This window comes from Ammospiza caudacuta, chromosome 13, assembly GCF_027887145.1.
Source record: "Ammospiza caudacuta isolate bAmmCau1 chromosome 13, bAmmCau1.pri, whole genome shotgun sequence".
NCBI lineage: Eukaryota > Metazoa > Chordata > Aves > Passeriformes > Passerellidae > Ammospiza > Ammospiza caudacuta.
The window spans coordinates 18392645-18411472 of NC_080605.1; the positions used below are offsets into that span (position 1 = coordinate 18392645).

Consider the following 18828-nt stretch of genomic DNA (forward strand, 5'->3'; position numbering starts at 1 on the left):
ATAGAGTCTAAAAATTCTGCCCCAGCTTATGTCTTAATCTTTTATTTCAGCACTACTTTGTCTCTTTTTGATTTCTTGAATATTTTTGTGGTGATTAGAATTGATTGCTTTGGTGAATCCTGATACCTCCTCTGTCTCCCTCACCCCCTCTTCCTTTTTGTTGAGGGGATCAACATGTGCTCTCTTGTGATATGGGAAGATTTTAATTAGATTTTAATTTACATGATCATCCTTAATACTTCTGCTCTGTGTGAAGTACACGTGGCTGCTTGAAGAGCTGTGCTGCTCCTCAGATTTGAGGGATGTTCTTCCCATTTGTTCACTGAGGTTATTTTTGGAGTGGGCATTCTCATTTCAGCTCCTAGATAATACTTAACAGGATGGATGCTTCAGAAGTTATTTTAATTTGATTTTTGTAGCCATATGAGAGATTCTTTGAGGCTTTCTCTTGTAAGGATGCATAAAATTATTTTCACTTGTGCTTTTGTGTCTTTAAAGTTGTAGAATAGTGTGTAACTGGGGGGAAAATTATATACTGAGAGGACAACTGGGTTTTCAAAGATCTTTCAAAGGTGTTTTGATTTTAATAGGATACATTATCCAGTCTCATAAGGCACTTTGAAAAATCACACTGTGCACATGTTGGTAGCTTAATAATCTTTGTAAATCTAATTTTACATTACTTGCTCAGCAAGAGATGGAATATCTCTATCAGTCTTGTGTTCAGAGATCAAAAACCCAGATTCAAGCTTGATTTAAATTTTGTCTGGTCTGTGGCTTTGGCGAAGTCATTTCATCTCTGTCTCCCACCCTTTGCTTATCTTATTTCTGCGACTGATTCTCTTTTGAAACACTCTGGGGCTGTTGGTCCCATCATAATTAATCAGGATAGTTCAGTTTGAGCACCTCAGACCTGCTTTGTGTCCATCCCAAAATGGGGATTTTGTGGGTTTTGGAGGGTTTGTAAATGCACCCATTTGCTCTGTGAGGGGGGCAGGATCCTGGAGCAGCTCCTGCCATCCCATCTCCTGCCCACAGAAGAGAGAATTTTGGGATAATGTCAGAATCTTCCCTTCTCTGCTCCCAGTTCCTTTGTTCCTGTGACTTTTTGCATGACATTAAACCCAGTTTTCCCTCATGCAGCCTGACTGTGTCCTAGAAAGTGACATTTCTCAGGGGGACTGGAGTTCACAGGGACACATCTGGGGCAAAACATGGACAGGAGCTTTGGAAAACTGCTGGTTACTAGTGCCTGATATTATATAAAATCTTAAATGTTCTGTGAATATCAAAAGTATATTTATATTATATATATATATGTATAAAATATTTATAATGCTTGCAAAGAATTGTTTATTAAAAATATTTAAACCTTAAAATAAGAAATCTTAAATTAACAGTCACAAGAACTCACAAGTAAATCTTGACTGGCCCAAACTGACTTGAAAAACCCCTGAAAATACCAATTACTGCTTGCTGACCCTTTTGTTCTTATAACTTAAAACCAGCCTCAGGAATAGGTGGTAAAAACTATGAGATGAAGTTATCCATTTTGTGGGTTTATTTTTTCAGTTGATATACAAAAATCTTCTATAAAATCCCAAACTGTTTATTTTATATTTTAATGAGACAAAAACATCAAAATAATTTTTAGAATTGAACGTAAGGCACAGTTCATTTCGGTATAAGATTTTTATGAGTATGTAATTAATGTATTTTTTCTGCACTTTATGCCATCATTCTCTACAATTTTGGGTTTTTTATATTCCTCCTCTGTGATTTTTTTCATGGAAAAGGGGCCATTTTATACTTAGAACAGAGAAAAATTTCCAGGCTTTAAGCTGTACAGAAAACAACACTTTTTTAAACAATATTGTGATTCAGAGACACAGCTGGGGAAGAAAATGCATTTCCTGTGACACTAATGGTGGCACAGTGCATACATTCAATTAGATAATGAGTTCATAATTGCTTGGTTTCCAGCTATGGAGCAATTTACTACATTAAAACCAAAAAATATTAAATGCATGGCATTGTGGCTTCATTTTTCAGCAAGGAGCACATTCCAGTGATGGAATTTCCCAGGAATATTGTGGCTTTCCTGGATTGCCAGCGCCAGGTTTTCCTCTTGAAAAAGAGTTTGTGATCTTATCTCAAGGCAGCAGGAGCTGCAGGTACAAGGAGATTTTGGAACTGGCCTGTGCTGATTGAAAAATGGCCAAGAAAATGTTGTTGTGCTTTGCCCTACAAAGGAAAGGTGAACAATGGAGAGATTTACTGCACGAAAAATCATGAGGAAAATGTGCAGGAAGCTGTTATTTAATTAAATTTAATTAAGGCTCTAAGAGCTTTCTGACTTGGGCTGGTTTTGTTTAAAGAAAAAACAGTTGAAATAACTTGGGAATGTTGATTTGACAGTCACAGAAAAATCCCCATGGTGACAGTTTCAAATGCAACTTGAGCTTTGGAAAGGCAAAAGGTCCTTTTTGTCAAAAGTGTATAAATTTGGCAGAACTTGCTATGTTATACTTCACAAATTAAAATATGATTTAGACCCTGACGTTTGAGTCCACTGACGTGACTAATTATTAAAATATTATGCCCACTGCCTTAAAAACCAGAAATAAAAGCACATATTTGACTGTTTATAATATTAAATTCCTCTTTCTTTCCTTAAAATTTCTATTAATGCATTTACAAACCTTTACATCTGAAGTGATCAAATATGAAGTGACTCTTGCTGAAGAATTCACTCCTTGTCACTTTGCAGAGATAGAAGTCTTGGACTTTTAAAAAAAGTTGTTTAATTAATGCACAGAGTTAAGAGATAGTTCTGCTAAGAAAATAGGAACTGTGTAATAATTAATGTTTGAGATGGATGCAGTAGCAATGAAGCCTGTGGAAGATTTTCCTGGAGCATTTACATGGCTAATTAATCCCTTTCCACCTTGGCTCTGGCTCTGAGTGCAGGTGAAATTCTCTAATTGCAGGTAATGGTGCTGGGTTTGCCATCATCTGTACAGTTCTACTCTGGTGGTCGACAGAATTCTGTTTAACTCTGAAAAACTGTTTATTTTTGTTTGGCATCCTCTCCCTCCATCTCTTATGGAGCAATATAACAATTAGCTCATGTTTTATTCATGCTCTTAAATCAGGAAAATTTACTTGTAATTAGTTTCTAGTTGTCTGAATTATTGTCTTCTCTGAGTTGTGTTTGTTAGGTAATTGCATAAAGTTTTTACTACAACCTTGCACTATAAAGAGAATTTCTTTACTACGTTTTATGACCTAGATGTGGCCAAATTTTCTTTTCTTACCAGGAAATTGCCTGAATGAAAGATCCATAAGTCCTTAGTGTCAATCCACACTTAAAAAATTGATAATAAATAAACCTAACAAGTATTTTCAATAATTAATCTGATCAATAAATAAATCTAGCAGTGATTAGAATCACTGAGGTTGGGGCACGTGGTGGTGTTGCAGTATTTTGGATGGTGCAGTGCTCCTGTGAATCTGGAAATAAGGAACAAGTAGAAAAACCATCTGTTGAAACAAATGGAAAACTTCCATGAGAAACATTCCTGTGGGCAACAAATTGGAAATTAAAATTAGATGGCAGGTAATGACTAAATAACCTGTCTTAGGCTTTAAAGATAATTAAGCACTAAAAGATATTCCAGATTTACTTATAAAAATCTCCAAATTTATGATATAATTTTATGTGGGCCATTGGCTGGCTGGCTGCAAAGTGAAAATAGACATTTATATGCAGAGAAGGAAGGTGGCTCTCCAGAATCATTTCACCAAAAGCAATAAATGAATGAAAACAACCCTTCTGTGAAGAGAAACCTTTGAAATTACTTGAAGTAATGGTAAGAACGAGACTGGTTATCTTTTCATGTAAATGTTATTGCTGACTGCAGAGTAGAAAGGATTCAAGACTGTTTAAAATAAAGCAGAAAGCTTAAAATGAGCAACTTTGAATAAGCTTAACTTCTGATGAGATCATTATATTTGGGGTGATGAAAGATCCTTGCTTTGCATATGCTGAGGGAAATTGAATGGGAAGCCTTGAAATAATCCATTTTCAGAAGGGAGAGGGTTCAGTGGGAGTTTGCCAGGTAGGAATAGATTTTATCCTGCCTGCAGTTTGGGGGTTTATGCTTTTCCCTGTCCCATTGCTGTGCCTGATTTGATCAGTGATCAAATGATCAGGGGCACCAGCCAAAGTCTGCTTTGCATCTGATCATGGAGTTCTGTGCTGTGGGGTGCAAAGTCTCTCCCAAAGCCTTGATTATCTTTTGTGGTTTGCGTGTACACTTGTGTCAGAAATGAAATTGGGATTTAGCTTCAAGAGCTGCTGAAAATCACAGGTTAGATGACGATGAGCATGACTTCATCATCATCATCGATTCATGGTTTGGGTTCATTTCTACCCCCATGAACATAATTCCATAATTTTAAGTGGGAAAGCATCAGTTTTTCACAAAATAAACAGCTGCAGAACTCTGCAGGCTGGGGCTTTTTCTTTCAATTTCTTCAAATCTGTCTTTATGCTTAGCACATGTCCTTGGAGCTGCATTGTTATAGTCAGGTAGGAACTTAAACCCTTTCTGAATGTGCCATTCCAATTTCTTGTTATCAAAAGAATTAATTCAGTATTTTTCCTACATCAGCCAAGTTTTACATTAAGACCAGAGAAGCTTTCTTGCCTTCTGCATTGAAAGGCTGAAATCTCACAGTTCTGTTAGTTGGGACAATCTCATTTCCCACCTGGTTTTATTTACAGCCTGTTCAAAGTGCCAATATTGTCTTTTACTTGAATGCTTTTCTCACTTGCATGTGTTGTGTTTTTGGAAATAACAATTTACTTCTGCTGTTATTTTGTGAGCAGGTTTTATTGATTTTTTGGTTTTGTTTTAATTTGGGTTGTTTTGTTAGATTTTCATGAGGAAGCTACATAAAATATCAGACAGCTTCTTTCACAAACTGGTCATATAAAGAATGATGGCCATAACTTCAGTGCTGCAGGTTTTTATTTTGAAAAAATTGTAGAATGGGTTTAAAAGGAGCTGGTGAGTTAACTCAATGATTAGGACAGGATTGAAAATTATTGTACAAAGATGAATAAAATAAAGTCCTCAACAATCTTAATAAAATGAAGAAGATATCATGTAGCTGTTCCTACAGACCTGTCATGCCAAATTTTTTGGACAGTTGCTCTCAGATGCAGTGGACTTGGCAAAGATAAAGTAAATCTACTTCAGTCATTAAAAAGAATCCTCTATTCTTTTCTTTAATCTGTGCAAGTCTGAGAAAAAACCCCAAAAACTGGTGTTAGATCAGCCTTTGTTTTAAATGACTTACAATTCTGATAAAGCTGCTGAAGCAGTTTTTTAAATTTAGCAAAGTCTTTGTTCTTTCCAATGAACAGCACAGTCACTTGATACTGAGAGATAGATTAGGAGCAAATTATCTTGAATTTGAAAATTAATTTCCTGGAATTTCACAGGGAAATATTGCTATTCTTTCACTTCCCAAAGCAATTAACATGGTTTTGATGAGTCAGTTTTACTGTGATAAAGTCTCCAGCTCTGGAGTCTTCAGCACAGGGATGATGTGGAGATGTGGGTCCAGAGGAGGCCACAAAAATGAGCAGAGGAACACTTCTCCTCTAAGGACAAGCTCAGAGACTTGGGGTGCTCAGCCCCAAATCTGATCACGGAGTTTTGTGCTGTGAGGTGTAAAATTTCACCTAAAGCCTTGATTATCCTTTGTGGTTTGCATGTAAAGAGAAGAAAAGGCCCCAGGAAGACCTTAGAGCCCTTTTCAGGGGATAACAGGAGGGTGGGGGATAAACATTTAGCAGGGCTTTGATAGGACAAAGAGAAATGGTTTTGAACAAACAGAGATTTGAATTAGATACTGGGAGAGGGAAATTAAAATAAGGATGGTAAAATATTGATGTGGTTTGCCCAGAGATGAGGTGGATGTTCCATCCCTGGAACGCTTCAAGGGCAGGTTGGGTGGGATTTGGAGCAACCTGCTCCAGTGAAAGGTTTCCCTGCCCATGGCAGGGGCTGGAAATAGATGAACTTTAAGGTCCTTTCCAAGCTAAATTATTTTATGATTCTTTTTTCAGTAGTTTCCAGCTGTAGCTAAAACTGTATCTGACTTTAATGTAGTTCAGGAATGGAATCACTTTTCCTTTCCCATCACATCCCGTGGCAAAGATTCCTGCATTGGCTTTGGAGCTCAGAGCTGAACAACCCCAAAAGTTGAAGGGGAGCTGCTCCAGAAATCTTCAGCTGTGCCAAAGCTGCTGGAACCATTCCAACCAGAATGTTTGTCTGCCTTTAAGATGTTAATCCATATAATAAAAAATAAGGCTTGGGAAAGGTTTGCAAGAACAATTTCCAGGCATGTGAGGCTAAGCAGTGTGTAGATGTTAAAATGGACTGTGACACTATTTACAAACAGTGCCTGTGAGTAGGTGTCTCACTCATAACAAATACTCCTACTCACACCCAACACATTGAATTAAAAAAGTGGAAGGTATTTATAAGCATAACAGAAAACAGAGAAAGGTGATAATAAGCCATCCATTTTAATAAGGAATTAGGATTCTGACCTATTTCTTTCCCAGCAGGATTTATCACTAAGTTATAAATAACTTACAGGTATAAGACAGGGCAATGAAGAATAAATTAACAGTATAAACAAAATGCTCAGAGACTTCCAGCCCCTGCTGGCTCCATTTTCTCAAGGAAAGACTGGAGAGAGTGATATTAACATCTGAGCTCAGGTTCATTTTCTGGCTGGCTTAACTCCATTAGAGTCTGGGGATGGGGAGGGCAGGTGAGAATGACAGTGGTGTCTCAGACATGTTTATTGCTGTATTTTATTGATTTCTTGTGAGGGGAGAGAACTGCAGGTATAGCACACAGTTGCAATCTAAATTGATTTCTCTGTTGTTTAAGAAGTTTTGGCGTGGTTTGCCCTGGTGACTCACTGGGGCCTTGCACTGTAGATGGTTTGGGGGTTTGATGTACAACAGGATGTTTCTGTCCAGTTTTTGGAAGTAAAGAAGGTCCAAACAAATCTTCAGCTTGTGAATACACCCACCTGATTGAGACTGAAGATGTTCTTTCATTCTTCCACACTTGATTAGAAGACCCAGAGAAATCTGAAAATGGCCTGACAAACACTTCATGCCGTCACCATTGAAAAAATGTCTGAATGTCTACAGCATTCCTGCTTTTTTGTTTGTTTGTTTGTTTGGTTTTCATGGTTTTGTTTTCTGTTTGTTTTCAATAAGGCTTTTGGGTGAGCATTAATGTCAATTCTACCATGATAATTCTATGTGTGTCCACTGGAGTGTGTTTGATAAAAGCAAAGAAACAAATTCTAACCAAATCTTCACATGAGTAGGATCAACTTTGCAAGGGGTCTTGTTTTTTGGGGTTTTTTAAAGCTTTGGGGTTTTTTAAAGCTTTTTAATTCTTTGGGCAATGTGGCAACTTCAAGCTGCCAGGGGATATCTCAGTTTGAATGTACATCTGTCCCTTCCTTTGGAGGAGAAATCTTCCCTGAGCCTGGTCCATAAGACCGGGCTGCAAGTGACATCTTTGGCAGGGTTTGGCCACACCAACGCTCACCAGAACTCATTTTTTCCTATCTCCTCTCACTGTGACAGTGACCTCATGACTCGATTCCTTTTTCTGCTCCCACAGCTGGAGGTGGAGGTGGTGGATATGAACGGGAAGACCTTGGACGGGCCGGTGCGCTTGGACGTCTCGGTCATCGACCAGAACGACAACAGGCCCATGTTCAAGGAGGGCCCCTACGTTGGGCACGTCATGGAGGGATCTGCCACAGGTGAGTGCCAGCCACCCACAGCTCTGGAAATTATTGTGTTTGCAGGAGTCCCCACGGCAGGGAGGAATGATCAATCTTACTCCATGTTTTCAGAAGGCTAATTTATTATTTTATGATATTATATGATATTAAAGAATACAGAAAGGATACTTAGAGAAGGCTAAAAAGATAATAATGAAAACTCTTTCCAGAGTCACAGCTTGGCCCTGATTGGCCAAAGAGTCAAAACAACTCACAGCAGAATCAAATGGAAGAATCACCTGTGGGTAAACAATCTCCAAACACATTCCACATGTGAGCACAGCACAGGAGAAGAAAATGAATTGCTTTCTTTTCCTCTGAGGCTTCTCAGCTTCGCAGGAGAAAAATCCTGGGCAAAGGGATTTTTCCAGAGAATGTGAATATGACAGAGCCTGAACAAATCCTCTGTTGATAAATGCATTATTGTCACTCTGTACAAGATTTCTTGCTGATTTGGTGGCTCATTGGATTCTTCCTCTGTGAAAAGAAGCAAGAGCAGTACAACTTAAGGACAACAGGTAATAATTTTTTGAAAAATGAGTCTCTGCAGTAACAAAAAGTAAAAGGAATATACCCAGAAATTAGTTGGAAATAGGAGCTTTGATTTAGGTTCATGTTTTTTCTTCATCTCTGGAATCATGGAAGACAGCCCCTAGGATATGATTAAAATTCAAACCAAATACCATGAGCAATTTCTGTGCAGAGTGGGAATTTCACTTTTTTTTTCCTGTAAGTTTAGGTACTGGAAGGGTTGTTTTTATTTGTTTATGTAGCATGAGTCTGGTAAATAACACAAATAAATGGGAAGCACATTAGACTAATGTTGTAGGGAGATTGAAATACTGAACAATGCTGATAAACAGATGTTGTAAATGCAGATACAACCGTTGCAACAAAACAAAAACACATTGATAATTAAAGTGAGTAAGGAAAATGTTCTGATTAAATTTCCTGTTGATTTTGTCTGATGAGGAAATTCTGCAAGAGTACGATACGGTTTCAAGTTTTAATGTGGGTATAACCATCCAAGTTAAACTCTTCCCTTATATTCTGTGCGCTTTCTGGTGAATTTTGCATTTTCACATTGAATTCTTCATATCTAAAAACCTGTGGGTATGAAATACATTACAAGCTGCTCCTTCAACAGATTAAATTTTTGAGGTAAATGTTTATTTACCTAACTTGTGATAAACACGTAATGAAGATATTGATGATCCTTTCAGCCAAACAAGAAATGTTTCATATTTGAGAATACAGCTGCCAGCAGAACTCTCTTTTCTTTTGTAGGTCTCTAGTACATTTTTTAACTGGCAATCCTCTATTTTTATTATCCATAAACTCTCCTTGTTTTCCTTTCCTTCCCACTCCTTATATTGAAGTTTACACTTCTGATTCAGTAGAGATGTTTCTCAGCCCACCTTCCAGTGAATTCTTCTGTAATAGTTTCATCCATTTTCTCCTATTGCTGTTTGGTACTCACTCAGGTATCATTTAGCATTTTGATTGTCTTTCCTGTTGGCCAAAGTTTGAATAATTTTTCTCAACTTTCCCTCCCTTACCTTCCCTCCCTTACCCTCCAGGTATTCATCACATTAAACTTCATAACCTCATTTGCCTGGTGTCAAGAGCACCAATGCTTGCAGAATTATTTTGTGCACGATGGAACCTGTGGAATCAGGGTGGGCTGGAATCAGTCACAGCTCTCTGTGCAGATGGCACCCACTCAGCCTCCATTTCCTGGCCTTGTTTTCCATAGTTCTTCCCAGCTTCTGGCACAAATCTTCAAATTATTCATCATGCTCTGCTATTTTATCACAGAGGTTACCAGAGAATATTCTGGGCTTGAAGGGCCCCCCCAGCTGTCGTGCTGCTCCAAGTCAAAGGTTGCACTGCACAGCTTGAGAGGAATCCTGATGTGTTGGCAAGTGGAATTCCTGAGTCCTTCCCTTTGCATTGCACTTGTGCTGCATTTCATTGCTGAAGCTGCAAAAGGAAGGATTTGGATGGGAATCTTGAAGGAATTTTGAATGAATTAGAGATGGGATCTCTGAGTTTTTAGATGATGATGTTTATTTTTCTTGTCTTCTATATAGGTAGGAAGGGTGACTTCAGTCACATCTTCACAGCATGCTTCAGAAGGTCATAAGATCCTTAGTTATAAGACCTTTTAAAGATTTTTTGATTAATAAAATGCTGTTAATAAAGATATTTATATTTTTGGTCCAACACTTAAATATTTCATTTTATGGATTCATAGTGTAAGCTTTATTAGTTAATTTTGTTATGATACACAAACTTAAAATTCTGAATTTTGAACTTTGGTTTACCTTTGTAACTACTTTAATTTTTTTCGATATTTTAAACTCTAAAACTCCAAACTTTCTTTGTTTTTAACTCAATGTGTTTCTGTCTTAAAGCTACATTCTTGCTTCTGTTGCTCAGAAATTACATAAACACAGAAATTACAGTGAAAAGTTGTGCCAAGCCCCTTTTAGGACTCTTTTTTTCTCTTCTATCTGATATAGATATAAATCCACCAAAACTGGAGAAAACAGTGTATGATTTTTGTATTTATTTAATCTATGAATAATTAAAGAGCCTTTTGAGCACAGTCCCAGTGAGGATGGCTTGGATGGTGTTTAAATAATTTTTTTTTTATGTTGCTAAGTCCATTCACATTTTTGTGTGTGTGACTTTTAAGCTCCCAGTAAACACCACTGGTTATTTGGACACCTACAATTTATGTGCCATCACACTCCTGGAGAGGCAAAACCTGCCTATAATTACTGAGAGCACAAACTACATTACAATGAGTATTCAGCTGAATTTCAAGCTAGGGCTTGCCAGACCTTATAATTAATGATAAAATATGTGACTGCTAGGTGATATTGCTACAGATTTATTTCTTGATATATCATTCCTAGGGAAATTTAATAATATAGTTAGTTACAGTAAATTAGCTCTTTTCAGGGAAAATTGTTATCGTTCTGAAAATAGCCCAGAGTTAAATCCTAACAAAGTACACTCAAATGTGTGCTTAAAGTGACCACAGATGCGCTGAGATTTCTATTAGGCCTTTTCCTGCAGGGACTGCAGACTTGGAGGCTTTTTATCATAAATAAATGAATTGGAAGACCAGTAGAAACTGTTTGAAGACAGGAGAACCAGTTTGATTTGTTGTTTTTATATTTATATCAGCTCCCATTCCTGGATGAGGTTGCAGTCAGCACATTTGTACCAGGAAAATAATGGCAGAGCCTGGCTCAGTGACACTGATGGCAATTTCTGGACTGACTGTAATGGGTTTTGTGCTCGCTGCACTGCTGATTTCTCACGTTTTTGTTTCCTGAATTATGACCCAGTTTATTTCCTGTAGATCTCTGATTTTCCCAGCTGCCTGCTCAAGGGTTGAGGAGCTGTGTTGTCAGCAGCCTCACCTGAGCACATTAATGAGGGTGGCCCCAATCCCATGGATTCCACAGGCAGGCAGAAACCTTTGGATATCTCACTTTTAGAGATTGGAAATTGGAGGAGGGTTCAATGAACCTGGCATCCACCTCATTTCTCTTGCTGGAGGCACTTGACAGAAATTATTTTAAACACATCTGACATGATGTGACTTACAACAGTGTGCTGCAAACCCAGTGGGGTAAAATCTTAACTGCAGTGGTTTAGCAAAATTGCTTGAGAATTGCATTTAAAGAAAGTAACTTGTTTTCTGTGCTGCAAAAATAGCCTGGATCCATTGCATCCCAGCCAAGGAGCCTGGACTGACAGATGTCTATAAATAATTGCTGGAAATAAAGGGACACTTGGAGACATTTAGAGAGGAAACAGAAGGAATTAAGAAGAATAGCCTAGAGGGTTCTGCAGTATCATAAAATAGTAATTTGTGGAGCTGGAAAAAGGAAGGGGCTGAATATCATTTCACTCTGGAAAATAGTGTAGTGGTTCAGGTAAATGAAAACTGGTGCTGAAATGGTGCCTTTTTATTTAGAACAACCTGCCAGGTTCATTGATTGGCTGTTGTTTTTGATTTTTTTAATACTTACCCTAAGTTTAATACACAGATTAATACAAATGGGATTGTATATGGTAGATGGAGTCAAAAGAGTCCATAAAAGAGAAACAAAAGCCCAGCTGGCTTAGCAAAGTGACAAAAATAAATTTGGCATCATTGACTTTTACACACCTGTTGCCAGCTTTGATACATTTCAAATATTCTGGTACTGTTTTCCAGATTCTCTTTATTTGTGCCCTGCAATCCTTGCTGGCCTGTTGCAGAAGAAGGTTGCCAAAGCTGTAAAATGAATCAAATTGTGAAATGTCAAAGTCTTCTTCTTTCTTTTGACCTATAAATCCCAGGGGACAGAGGGAAATCAAAGGGTGTTTTACAAGCTATCTTTTTGCTGAAAGATTATTTTTTTTTTTCAAGTCACAAAGAACAATTAGAAAAGGATAGTAAAGGATATAATATTTTTTATTTAGGTAAAAGTAGAATCTGGAGTTTCCAGTCTTCTCATTCTGTCTGCACCAGGGTTAGGGTGACACTTGAGTCATTTTTGTCACAGAAGTTTCAGTGTTGTGCATAAGTGTTTATTTCTTGGTATTCTATTGAGTTGGGTTTTTGCAGTATAAACTCAGAAGTATCTACAGATCTGACCTGCAAACAGAAATATCTCAGAAAATTCACCTCAAAACTATCTCAAAATTAAAGTTTGAACCTGAAGTTTTTTGATTCCTAGCACTGTTACTCGCAGCAATATTCAGATTTAGAGGAGATTTGAAATGTCAAATGTTACATATTTAATTATGAAACTTACTGCTACGAGCTCTTGTAGAAAACAAAATAATAAATTGGAGTGAAACTGTGGAGGAGGAAGCTCTGACTCAAAGGAAGCTAAAGAATAAATATTTATTTGTTAAACCAGCCTGGTTCACATCTTTTCCCCAGTCCTTCCTACTGGAGATGGAATGCTCAGCTTTGGATATAACTGAGCAGAGCAGTTTCCAAGTTCCTTTTCTTACAGATATGTTCAGTCTTGGGCAAACTTGAAAACTTGCTGATGGCAAACTTTCAGCCATCCTTTCTTGGGATTAATCATCTGCATTTCAGCAAAACTCCGCTCGCTGCCTCAAAACCCTTTGTAATCTGGCCTGTAAATGTAAGGGATGGGAACTAGGTAGAAACATCTGTAATGTCAATATTTGAATTTCCAAGCAGAAGCCAAGCAGCAGCCAGGCTAATTATGCACAGCTGCTTTGTATATCCCAGTAGGAAATTTTTCACAGATCTGTGTGGAATAAAATACAGCTGTATATGAATATGGTTATTGTGTGTGTATAGATATATCTATTTTTTTAATATGTATGATGTGCATATATTGCAGAGAGATGAGCTTATATAGACACATATCTGATCTTTTATTAGGGATTCTGGGATATTTTAGTTACTGTGTAGGTACAGATTTGCATTTACTAATAATTTGTTGCATGATGGCAGACAAAGCTGTACATCCACTGTAATCTGCCTGCTGGAAGTGGAAAGGAATAACCCATTAAAGCAAGTAATTAACAGGTTCTCAGGTATGCAAGTGTGGTTGAAGCAGTGCATTTGGAGGAAATTCAAATAATCTCGTGTGTAGCAATTAGCAGATCCCTCGGGCTGGGTCTGGGATGGGAGCGTGTGGGGGCAGGAGGCTCCAGGGTTCAGTTAGTTCTGATTTCCAGCAGAATGGAGTTAAACCCAGGGAAGGCTCCAGACCAGCGCAGGTGCACAGGTGGAGTTACTGAACTGCTTGGGAGGGCTGGAAATGAGTCACCAGCTTCAGTCCCAGACAGAAAATCCCCTTTGCACAAAAAATCCCCTTTGCCTTTCTGCACAAGTGATCTGTGTGCTCACTGCCTCTCCTGCTAAAATGAGCTTTCTTCTTTTTTTCCATAGTTACACACTATGTATGTACCAAAATTCATCCTTATGGCCAGATCAGCATTGATGCCTGATGTTTAAGGCTGTAAAAGCATGATGGTCTCTGAGCCTTGGGCAATTCATGGAGTGAAGTGCTCACAGCTCCCTGCACAGAGCAGTGATGAGTTTGGGCTCCTTTTGCGTTATAGCCCAGGCTCATGAAATAAAAATGAGTATCATCCTAATCAAAGAACAAATGAATTTTTTAAAAAAATACTGGAGTTCTTGCTGGGTACTGGAAAACAAGGGCTCAAATGAATTTGTGCAGTTTGGGATGTAATTGTTTGCAAAAGGAAATTTATGTACAAATTTACTTAACAGTGCCTTTTGCACCTGGGCTTTTGCACCTGTTTTGTGCATCTCCTTCTTGTCTCTCAGAAGAGCCAGGGATGAGCTTTAAAGCTCCGAGCACTTTGGACACATGAGATAAACTCATCCATGTAATCAATAAATTGAAAGATCCTGCGGTCGCAGGAAAGCATTCTGTGAAAAATCTCATGGCTGTGTGGCAGCCTGCAGGGAAGGAGCATGATGCAGCCCTCTGGCCAGGCTTTATTCGTGGTATAAACCCTCAGTTTGTGTTTATTCACTTCTAAATCACCCTTTGTGGGTATTGCCTTGCCATCCCCTCTGCAGGCCAGGAGTCAGGGGCCTGGCAGCAGCCACTCCACCATATTTCACCCAGATCCTTTAAAGGCTCGTGGAAAGGGTGATAAATCCCCAGGAGCTGCAATGATGTGCCACAAATTGATGATGTGGTTCCAGGCTGGTGGCAGGGATGCTGCATTGAAGCCCCATCCCACCCACCCTGTGCTCACACTGAGCTGGGTGTAAATCCCAGGCTGGTGTCACCAGGGCAGGTGACAGGAACAGGGACAGTGCTCCAAGTGCCAAAGCAAAAAAACCCAGTAAATTGTCAGTGCAGGCAGGCTTTGCCTCAGTGTGCCAATAGACACATCCATCCTACTTTTATTGTGGGAGACATGAATGGAAAACTCAGCACTGCACAATGGCAGGATTATTTATTCCCTTTCAGGTTAACCTGATTAATTTCAATTTTAACTGAAAGCTATTATCAGATAGTGCCTTAAAATTATATTTTAACTGTAGGTTCACATTTTTCTTTATTTTTTTTCCAATTTCTCCCTTTATTTCATGCCCTCACAGTTCTTCATCCTTCCCCACCATTAAATATTGGGAGTTTAAATTGCAGTCTGCAATCCCATGAAGTCACAAAGGAGTTGCACATTACCCTTGGAAGAGTGAAAGCAATTGCAATAGGAAAGGAAACCTTAGTGAGAATGACCCCACAGTAACCTATTTTTGCAGTATAAAAGTTTTGTGTTATTTTATAGAAATATTCAAAACAGTTCACTTGGCTTTCAGGTACTGAGCACAACTTCTAGAAAAAGGAAGTCTTTGACTTCTTCATTCAGATCAGATCTGTTAAATACAGAAAATATCCCCTTTGCTCACCACTATTCATTTCCACACACAGTTACACTATTCCTCTATAGCACTTTTCCATGGCTGTTCACCAAAAATAGGTGGGAAATTACATTTATTTTTAGATGTCAAGCTCTCCTGGAGAGCACCACTAACATGCTTGAAAGTAAGCAGGAGAGGCTTTCATAAAATGACACATTTGTACCTGAAGAACTTTCTGGAAATGTTGAAAAGTTTATTATTGGCTTTCTTGTGGAGGGAAAGGGGGAAAGGTGCTGTCAGCTGATACTGAGCTCAATTCACACTTGGGGAATGTGATAGACAGGTTGAAGGTGAGATCTCACAGTTCCTGCTTTCAATCCATCTTCTGCTCGTACATGTTGGAAACTCCAGCAGAAATGTCTTTTAAATGTGGTTTGAAGAAAATATTAACAGATACATGTTCAAGACAGTGATTTTTGGGGACACAAATGTAGCTCATCATTTCTATGATTTAAGCACAGAGCAGGAAAATACTTTGAATATTTTTGATGGAAAATACACAACTTCAGGTCCATGTTTCTATTGTACGAGTCAAAGTTCTGAAGGCAAAAAATTTTGATTCCAAAGTAAAAGAAAAAAATAACTGGGATAAAGAATTTTAACTGATTTTTCCTCAATGCTTACTTATTATACTTAAACGCCACTTGTAGTTTGAAAATGGAAATTACTATGTGTTGAGAATTATGTTGGTGACAATAGTGGATGTGTTCTTGGACAGCTCTGTCCCAGCTTCAAATCTGTGTTTTAACAGTGTGAATGTTTTAGTCTAAAATTAGAGTGGTAAAACATGATCTTATGAGTAGTAGAAGGATTTAATAAAATTTCAAGAGACAGGAATATTATAAAAAATGTGATTTTGTATAAAATAGCAATATTTTCCATGCAAACCTTATGGCAGCACCTCCAGGAAAGGAGATGTACATTGCTGGATGAAAATGTTTCCATTTCCTCTGTGGAATCTCCGAGAGAAAAACAAAATATGATTTCCATTATAAAGGTAAAGAGCGCAGTCTACTTTTAATATCATTTCCTTTTAATCATCAAAAGCATTGTCAGGAAACTTGGCAGGGAAATTTATTTTTAACATGGTTTTGAAATTGAGAGACACACCTCAAGACAAAGCTACTTTAATTAATGAAATAATTAGCAATACACTGCAGGTCTTGTCCATGGGGCCATATGATTACTCACTCAATTAATATATTATGAATTTTCTTCCAGTCTACTCGAGGGTGTAATTTTATTAAGCACACATGGAAACTGCATTTCTTGGCCTTGCTGATTTAGGCTCTAAAACGGCAGAGTTTAGCTGATCTCACAGAGAGAGGTAAGAAAGATTTGTTTCCCCAGCTGGGTGGGGGCAAAAAGCACCCAAAACCAAAGTTAAAAAATAAATAAAAAAGCAACCAAAACCCCCAACTCTGTGCATTCATTCCATCAAACCCTTTTCACTTCTCTCAGATGAAGATGTGTTATTTGTTGCTCCAAGCAGAAGTCTCTCATCTATAGTGACAACCTTTGGTCTTTGAAAATATTGCCAGTCTCAGTGTGTTTTTACAATCTGAATTTCATGATGTTTGATTAAAAAGGAATCTCTTGAACAGTCATTCTCTTTTACCATTAGCAGTTATAAACACAGTATCTTTCTTTAAAGGAGCTTTAAATTTTTAAAGAGGTGTTATTTGAAAGTTTTTTATCTGTCATTTCTTGCCATCAAGCCTGTGGTGTGTCTGAGAAGCTTGGAAGGCATCTGAAGTTAAAGGGAGTGTCTGTGAGAGATCTCTCTTAAATGACAATTCCTTGTGTCAGCTGGGATTGGCATGTTGTGAAATCAGTAGGAATGTCAGTGAAATTCACACAGGCTCACTGTTTCTAAAAGCCCCTGTACTACAAATCTGAGGCTTTGGAGATGGAATTGGCAACCATCCCTATTTAGGGCAGCAAAAACCATCCCAGCTCTTTGATTCATAATGTAGACCTGGATTTCTTAGAATATACAAAATTTCAGAAGGAATTCTTAGAATATACAAAATTTCAGAAGGTTGTCAGCATCTCTGCTTGACTCTGTATGGGACTTTGCTGTCAGGATTTAATTCACCACCTTAATTTTCTTTTACATTTTGTTGCATGAACCATTAATTAACGTCATTGATCTGGCAGTTTGAATTCTTCAGCACCTGCAGTACCTTTGCTGGAAAGCTTCATGCTTAAGTACTGCTACCCAAAGCACTCTGTAAATTCTCTGAGTCAGCACCTAGGTAGCATTTTTTACTCTTCAAAAAGTTCTCCTCTGGGGCAGAGCACCAATTATAAAAATGCAATCACAGCAGTTACATGATATTAAAATAAAACTTATGCAGTAGCACATAATAGCAAATCAAACTATTAAACAATATAGAGTTTCCTCCTGTATGCAAGAATAGGTTCTTCTTCCCACAGGCTTTGGAAGTGCCACTGTCAGAGGAATTTTAAACTTTGCAGGGTTGGGCTGGGGTTGAGGCAAGCCCTGGAATCACAGTCATGGAATGGTTTGGGGGACCTTAAAGCTGATCCCATTCCATCTCTGGGAAAGTTTTTTAATCAAACATTGTGAAATTCCATTCCTTGCCATGGCAGGGACAGCTTCCACTATCCCAGATTGCTCCAAGCCCTGTGCAGCCTGGCCTTGGACACTTCCAGGGATCCAGGGGCAGCCACAGCTTCTCCAACTTGTGCCAGGGGCTCCCCACCCTCACAGGGAACAATTCCTTCCCATTATCCCACCAAACCTGCCCTTCTTCAGTTTAAAACTCTGCCCCATAAAAATCCCTACTCCTCCTGTTTATAGGGATGAGGCCAGGATGAATGTAAAATGAGTGATGGATTTCAGCTGAACTTGCTTTGGGTTCATTGTCTTAAGGCAGAAAAAATTCATTGTCTTAAGGCCCAGCAAAATGGGATCTGGGTTCTTGTGATCTGGGATCTGCTTTCCATGAGTCACAGTAATTCCAGTGCCAGCAGCAGCTAAGTAAAAGTGCTTTGAGGTTTTGGTCTGACAAGTTCTGCTAAACTATGAACAAGTTGAAGGACTACTCAGATAAATTGTGTTGGAGAGAAAGCTCATACCCTAAAACTGCTCTGAGAATTTCTGGTAAATAGTGGCCAGACACTGAAAGAATATTGATAGAAACAGAAAAAAATTGACATAACACTAAAATAACATAATTCTGTTAATGGAGGGACCTGAAACACTGAAATATCTCTGGTGTGGCAGTGAGTGAATGGATTTTGCACTACCTACCATCACTGCTGTCCAAGGTTATCAAAGCAGATGCAGGTTTAGCAAGCAAAGTTAGCAATAAATGCAATCACCATAGCATGGCCACTTCTGATCTTGTTCTGTCAACGTTTTGTGCAGATGGGATGAGCAGCCCCCAAATGAGATTGGGCAAAGTTTAACACAGGAGATGGGTTCCCAGCTGTGGCAGAGAGGG

The 18828-nt window shown here is 38.4% G+C and overlaps 1 protein-coding gene across 2 annotated transcripts in view; it reads left to right on the forward strand.

Annotated features, from left to right (window-relative positions):
• The window catches only part of CDH13 (cadherin 13), a 441187-nt gene that overhangs the window by 246529 nt on the left and 175830 nt on the right, over positions 1-18828 (forward strand). For both annotated transcript variants that reach the window (XM_058813426.1, XM_058813425.1), the window contains exon 6: positions 7734-7878. In XM_058813426.1, the coding sequence (XP_058669409.1) occupies positions 7734-7878 (145 nt within the window). The remainder of the gene's footprint in view (positions 1-7733; positions 7879-18828) is intronic.